The sequence below is a fragment of the Aulonocara sp. 'chitande type north' Nkhata Bay genome, linkage group LG23, assembly GCF_057382095.1.
Source record: "Aulonocara sp. 'chitande type north' Nkhata Bay isolate Kocher_YH1m ecotype deep benthic linkage group LG23, A_spYH_male_GT1.1, whole genome shotgun sequence".
NCBI lineage: Eukaryota > Metazoa > Chordata > Actinopteri > Cichliformes > Cichlidae > Aulonocara > Aulonocara sp. 'chitande type north' Nkhata Bay.
The window spans coordinates 9203746-9210522 of NC_141365.1; the positions used below are offsets into that span (position 1 = coordinate 9203746).

At 43.1% G+C, this 6777-nt stretch overlaps 1 protein-coding gene across 11 annotated transcripts in view; it reads left to right on the forward strand.

Annotated features, from left to right (window-relative positions):
* The window catches only part of dab1a (DAB adaptor protein 1a), a 227898-nt gene extending 223854 nt beyond the window's left edge, over window positions 1–4044 (forward strand). For all 11 annotated transcript variants that reach the window (XM_086281773.1, XM_086281771.1, XM_086281777.1 and 8 more), the window contains one exon: window positions 2058–4044. Coding sequence is in view for 1 of the 11 variants with exons in the window: in XM_086281777.1 (XP_086137903.1) it covers window positions 2058–2105 (48 nt within the window). In the remaining 10 variants the exon portion in view is untranslated. The remainder of the gene's footprint in view (window positions 1–2057) is intronic.
* The last annotated feature ends 2733 nt before the right edge of the window (window positions 4045–6777 follow it).

Genomic DNA, 6777 nt, shown 5'->3' on the forward strand with positions numbered 1-6777 from the left:
GCGCCAAGATTAATGACTGCCCCGATATAATTGGCATTAATTAAAACCCAAGGAGCCTTCAAGTCCTTCCCCACTCCGGGAGAGGAGGAGGGGGGCAAAGCAGCTTCCCTCCCCTGTTGGCCTTGCTCCTCATTCAGACGCTATGAAAGCTGCATGGCAGCAGGTGGATGTGGCACTTAAGTACGAGAACGAATTTTAGAATACTGAGCAGGAAATCTGGTTATGATCTAGCAGCTATGGCCAGAAGCTTCTAGTCTGTCCTCTGTAGTAGGTGGACTGCTTTGGTCCTGGTCCAATTACGCTGTTCCCATATGGTGTTTACTTGCTCAATCACATCGGCTTTAGACATCTTCTCAAACACACACACCTGTGCAGTAGTCCCGGCTATTCCCTGGACAAGCACACCTGTGATCGATACTGTCACCACCTGTGCTCATATTGGAGCCAAAAATATGCGTGTGCTTGTGTGAGTGTGTTGCTGCTGGCCATGACCGCCTGTCCTGTCCTCCCCCTCCCACTGCGTGTCTCCGACAGACATGTGTTCAGGCTAGTGGGAGTGTAAGTGTTTTTTCTGGGGTGATTTCATCATGTCCAGTGAACGCTCCCGAGTCTCAGCCATGAAATGGCCTGCTTCCACGGTTCACTGACCAATCTCACATTGCTCCCCCTGCCGAGGGCCTACCACACGCATGCACATAAATGTCCACACATGTACCAGCCAGGCCGGATATTCTGGCCTTGAGGCTGCTGCCACGCCAGCAAATCACTCATACCTCCACCGAGGACTTGTACTCGCTCTCTCGGCTGGGGATGAAGGAGCTGAAGCCGCCTCAGATGGCAGTGCCTGTTAGATGATGCAGGGTGACACCGCTGGGCTGTGGCTCTGGTGCATTGGCTGAGCAGTGTGTGCTTGCTGTCACTGCTTGTCTCAGCCTCTTTGTCACCTTTCTCGGGGCTGCTGGCAGCTACTTTCTGCTGACTGTCTGGCCTTGGCCAGCCCTGCAGTTACAGCTTTGTATGCCAAAGACCAAAGCCTTAACTAAAGCAGCCCTCCCAGCATCAACCCAAGTATTCTTTTTTTTAGATGAAAGCTGTTGCAGATTGTGCATTATGTAAGTTTAAGCACAAGTAGAAGTGAGAGGTTCAATCATTCGTTGCTTATCTATAAAATGTCAAACAGCATATTCAAAAAAAAGAAAAACATAATGGTTTTCCAGAACCCAGTTTAACATATTTTAATGACTTCTTTTTATCTAGCTGAGCCTCCAAAACAGAACAGCCCAACGTTGAGTCATACTGTGACAGAGACACACCTAACTACGAGCAGTTTGCTCAACTAAACCTTCTTCTAATAGGGGAGCTGTGGGCAGCCCCAAACTCTAAATGAGTTTTCTGCTCTGGAGAAGTCTCCCAGAATATAATAGGAAAGTCAGTAGCCTCCAATCAAGTTGTCTACATGGCAGATTGAGTGGCTGGCTATAATTATGTGTACAATAATAACGACCCCATTGTGAGTGACTGCAGCAGGGTGTTCCATCATCCACTGTTGTCTTCCAGCTCAGCTGGAGAGAAATGCAGACATGATGACTCATAACTGGTTTTTCAAGGCACTACCTCTGATTCTTGCTGGTCCTGGAGGGAGTTTGAGGTGGGAGAAAATATGCATTTACATGGACACTGTGATAACAACACAGGCAGGCACGCGCACACAAATGGCTTTGAGAGTGATGGACCTATGAACGGCCTAAGAGGTAAGAGGAAAAGTGACCGAAGGTCTCCTTCAATGCAGTGTGCTACTGCCACCTGGTGGTGATGTCAGTTATAGGAACTTGCAAACCACTGCAAAACTAGAGCTAACTTGTCAGGGCTTGCAGGTTGCTGATACTTGCAGTTCAGTCAGTTGAGAGAATGAATCATAAATCCGGGCACTCCCTTTTTATTATGTAACACTCAGATGAAACACAGAGGCCAGACACTGACATTACAGATATAGCAAGCCTTTGAAAAAAACAAAGGAAAGTAAAAATGTGGTAATTTTTTTTTTCTTTCATTGACAGAAGAGGAAGGACCCTCTCTATGCCCAGATTAACAAAGGGAAGAAATAAAGAGACACACAGGAAGACAGACCTGACCAGCACTGAGAGAACAGGAGGAGAACCCTTAACCTCTGTTTGTGTGAGTGCGTGTGTGCGTGCATGTCTGGCACATCCCCGCCTGGCCAAGCCCTTCTTCTTCTCCTTCAGCTAACAACCTCCCAGGAGGAGCTTCCACACTCCCACAGTCCTCCTCCTCCTCCTCCTGTCTGCAGTCTTTCCTCCTCCTGAGAGGGGAGAGCCCTCTTGGTCATTCACTCCAGGCAGGAAGGGATATCAATCACTGAGACGGATCCAGTTCTCCCTCCACTGCGCAGTCTTCTCCTCTCCTCCCTTCTCCCTGTGGCGACTCACACTCAGCCTTACAGATAGAACCTGCTCCTCCCCTCTCTGCCCCCCCGTTCCCTTCCTCCTCCTTTGCTCTCTTTCCTCTGCCTCCTGTGTCTGGCCAGAGACTGTGCTGCCAAGAAGGGACTGAATCATGCAGTGCCTCCCCGTCTCTGACACTCCCTCACACACGCACGCTCATCGGGATTAGAACGATCACCTTTTGTTTTAATGGACAGAATCTGCATCTGTAGTGAGGAGATCCCATAGGAGGAGCTAGACTATTAATGGGCCTATCAGGGATGGCCCGTTACTGGGATCACTGCTTCTGATTGCTTGGCTGGTTCGGGGAGTTTAACCCCATTCTTGTGAGTGTCTGCTGGATCACTATGCAGAAACAGACTCTCTGGGAGCTACTCACACACCAACGACATACATCTTGCACACAGGAATCAGCTTACATACTCTCACACATGCAAACACATACACACAGTCCTTCTCTGACATGCATACACACAGTAATTTGCCAAACGTCTCTCCTCGCAGACAGACTCATACAGAGGCCAGAGGACCAGACATGCTGAAGAAAAGACACTGAGAGGGAAGTGCTGCAAGTTAAACAGATTCTGTGATTGAACTGTTCATTCTCTATAGCTTTTGTACAATACTGATTAAAAAAGAAGAAGAAATTGAAAAATTTGAATTTTTATTTTATAAGTCAATCAAGCCGCTGGGGTCAGCTCTATAGGAGATATAGAGTCAACATGGCTTTAAGGCATCTGATCGTTGGTTTGCCAAACTCATTTTGTAAATAATGATAACAACCATTTTGTCCACTGGACTTCTGTGCCATAAAATAGGAAGGCTTCAGTTATGCAACTCTTGACGTTAACCCAAGCAATACCAACATATGTTTTCTTTTTCCTGTTGTCTGTTTCATTCGCCTCACCCCCCCTCTTTTGTGCATAGATGTTGTGAACCATTAATTACTCTGGTTCCAGCCCTAAAGCCTGCACCGTGCCCTGCTGTGTCTTCTTGAGTTCCCACCCAAAAACACTATATCGCGGTCCTGAGCTTTTGTATCACAAGACTATCATTTTTATGTTGCAGGCAACAGTCAGGGTCTCACTCACTCACTGTAGCCCAGACTGCTTCTCTCCTCCATCACATTCTCCCAGACTAGTCTCAAAGATAACAGCGATGCTCTGCCCATCTGTCTGTCTGTTGGTCAGGTGCCAAACTGCTGCTGTCTGAGTGTGGACTGCAGCATCCTCTGCTACAACTACATCAACTGTGATGCCAATGACTCCCTATTTTATGGCCAGAGTCCCCATATCATTCGAGAACTCTTTTGGACTATGAAGCTGATTAACTTTAAAACTTTGAGAACTAGATGATGAGCAAAGACGTTGAATAAAAAGGGAAACGTTGCTGTTTGAGTACATAACATTTCTAGACCTATTTTAACTTTACCTCAGCTAACAGTTTCTTAATGTAAATTGACACATTATTTTTATCTTTATGAATATGACATTCTACAGTGGGTTTTTAGATGATTTTTTTGGTTCTATCTTGATTTACGTATTCCACCATGTATTACTGTTACAAATAAACACATCCCAAATGACTAATACGTGTGTTTATGCCTCTGCTTTTGTGTGCGAGCAAGAAAGAGTGAGCCTAATGGTGTGTGCCTAGCAGAGGTGACCCCCCCCCCCCCCACACACACACACACACACACACACCACCTCCACCATCAAGTGCCACAGCATTTTGCAATAATTTAACACTGCTTTAATGACCTGTCACATTCTGCTACACTCTATTGCAAGCTGTCATAAGCTTTATTAGCAAGCAACCGCAAAACAAGAACTCTAACCTTCCTACTCTTGTTCTGTTTCTCACTTTCTACCCACAGAAAGGGTTCAGACACGAGTACACCCTTAATGCACTGTTCTGTAAATTCAATTGAACTAGAACTTTACACATTTTAAATGAACCATTTTACACACAAAATGCTGTCACTGTGCTATTTGGTTGTGGGATTAGTTAGGTATTTGAGATGCTTATCTGTAGGATTTCTGACACCTGTGCAGGTGAATGGAATTGCCTTGTTATTCCTTAAACATTAAAAAATTATATCTGACAGCTTTTGTCTTCCCTCAAACAGTGTCCTGGGTACTCCATAATCTATAAACCCTACTGTGTGCAGCTTATTTGAGAACATTTCAGCTGTGAAAGCTGTCAAAACTGACATCTGCAAATTGTCCAAGATGAGCAGCAGGCTGTGCTGGAAAGATGAGCAGCAGTTTGACCATCTTTATGTATTTTTCAAGAGAGCACCACAGCTATAGTCTTCTCCATAGAAACCAAAAAGTTGCAGACATGTTTAAAGGCAGATGCTACAGGTTAATAATAAACAAAAAACCGAACACCATCAAGACAACCGTTTTATTATACATGATGAGCCTTATCTTTAACTATCAAATGTATCAGCTATCTAAATATCTTCTAATTTGCCTTTTGAAATTTGTACACTGGATGAAGCCAGTTTAAAGTTTGCATATCAGTGTGAAATGTTTTTACAGATCTGATTTTGAGTAGCTCATTTTTTTTACTTGAGAAAATTTTGTCAACAGATAAGATAAGATTTTCAACATGCTTCTAGGAATAGAATGCACCATGAATCACATACTCAAAGTTTTTTGAATGAAGGATGCGGTAAAAACCTTCCACATACAGATGGGAGTAAAACTTAGATCTTTCCCTGAAAAAAAAGAAAGAAATGGCGTTAAAAGGTATCCAATGTAAAATTGCAAAAACAAAAATTGTTTTTAGTTTACAAGATTACCTACAATCATTTAATTCTTCTGTAATGCAAATTTTCTGGAATGTTTTATTTAAATATGCAAATACAATCACCTTAAACATGCACCAGTTATAATACATTTCAAAGCACAAGGCCGCAAAATAAAGACTTCATTCTGTTATTTATAGAATGAAGAATATTATTTATCCACTAGACTGAGCAAAGACATGCTATGTACACCAAACAGCTTGAAATCTACACTCATTGACCACTTCTTTAATTAAACCTGTTCAACTAATAGTTAACACACAGAGCTAATCAGGGACATTGTATAAGCTGACTCCTTTTAGACACGTAGACATGATCAAGATGACCTGAAGTTTAAAAAAAGCATCTGAAAGGAAGAAAGATGATTTAAGTGAACGTGGCAAACTGCTGCTCTACGGGGATTTTACCCCCCAAAACGATCTCTAGGGTTTATAGAGCAATGGCCCAAAAAGGAGAAAATATCCAGTTAGCGAAATGCCTTGTTGATCAGAGGAGAATGGCCAGACTGTTTTGAGCTAAAAGGAAAAGAACATAACTCCCTTTACAACCAGGGTATGCAGAGGAGCATCTCTGAACACAGTGCTCCTTGAAACACTACAGCAGTAGTGGCACCACGTGCAGGAAATTTAGGCTACATCACCAAAGTTGGACAATGGATGATTGAAAAAACATTCCCTGGACTGATGAGTCTGGATTTCTGCAACAACAAACAGCATCAAAAATAGATTTCTCCTGCCTTGCAACAACAGTTCGGGGCGGTGTTGGTATAATGGTGTGTGGGATATCTCAAAAACTTTGGGTTCTTTAGTACAAACTCAGTCAGCATTGTTTAAAAACTACAGTACAATCTGAGTACTGTTGTTGTCCATCCCTTTATGACCACAGTGTGCCCACCTTCTGATGGCTGCTCCCATTAGGAATGCACCATGTCACGAACCTCAAATCATCTCAAAGTGGTTTCTTAAATAGCCTCTAAAGTCACCACATCTCAGTCCAATAGAGCAACTGTGTGATGCGGTCATGCTGGTAAGGACCAAAATCTCTGATGAAAGTTTCCCGCACTTTTGTTGAATCTGTGAGAATTAAGACAAAAAGAGATCCTCCTTAGTACGAGTAAAGTGTACCTAATGAAGTGACCGGTGAGTGTACACAACTTGGTAGTGAGTTAAGCGTATGAGAGACTATAGTCTGCTACAGTTACAAAGCTGCCAAATAAAGACAACGCTTACAGAATGTATTTATGTCACATTATTGACACATTTCTTCGGTCATCTCATTTTCTCTACGTTTAATTTGAATGATTCGTTTAGGCGACAGTTAATAAATCAAAGATTAAACTTTTATACCACATCCTCTCATAACAGCAAAATACACTGTTCTTATAAGAGAGATTAGCATTCTTAAAAAAATGAGTCACTTTGAAAATAAACACAAAAAAAATCTCCATCCGCTTGGTTTCATGAGAGTGACTCACGTCGTGCCAGCCGGGCGACATTCCTG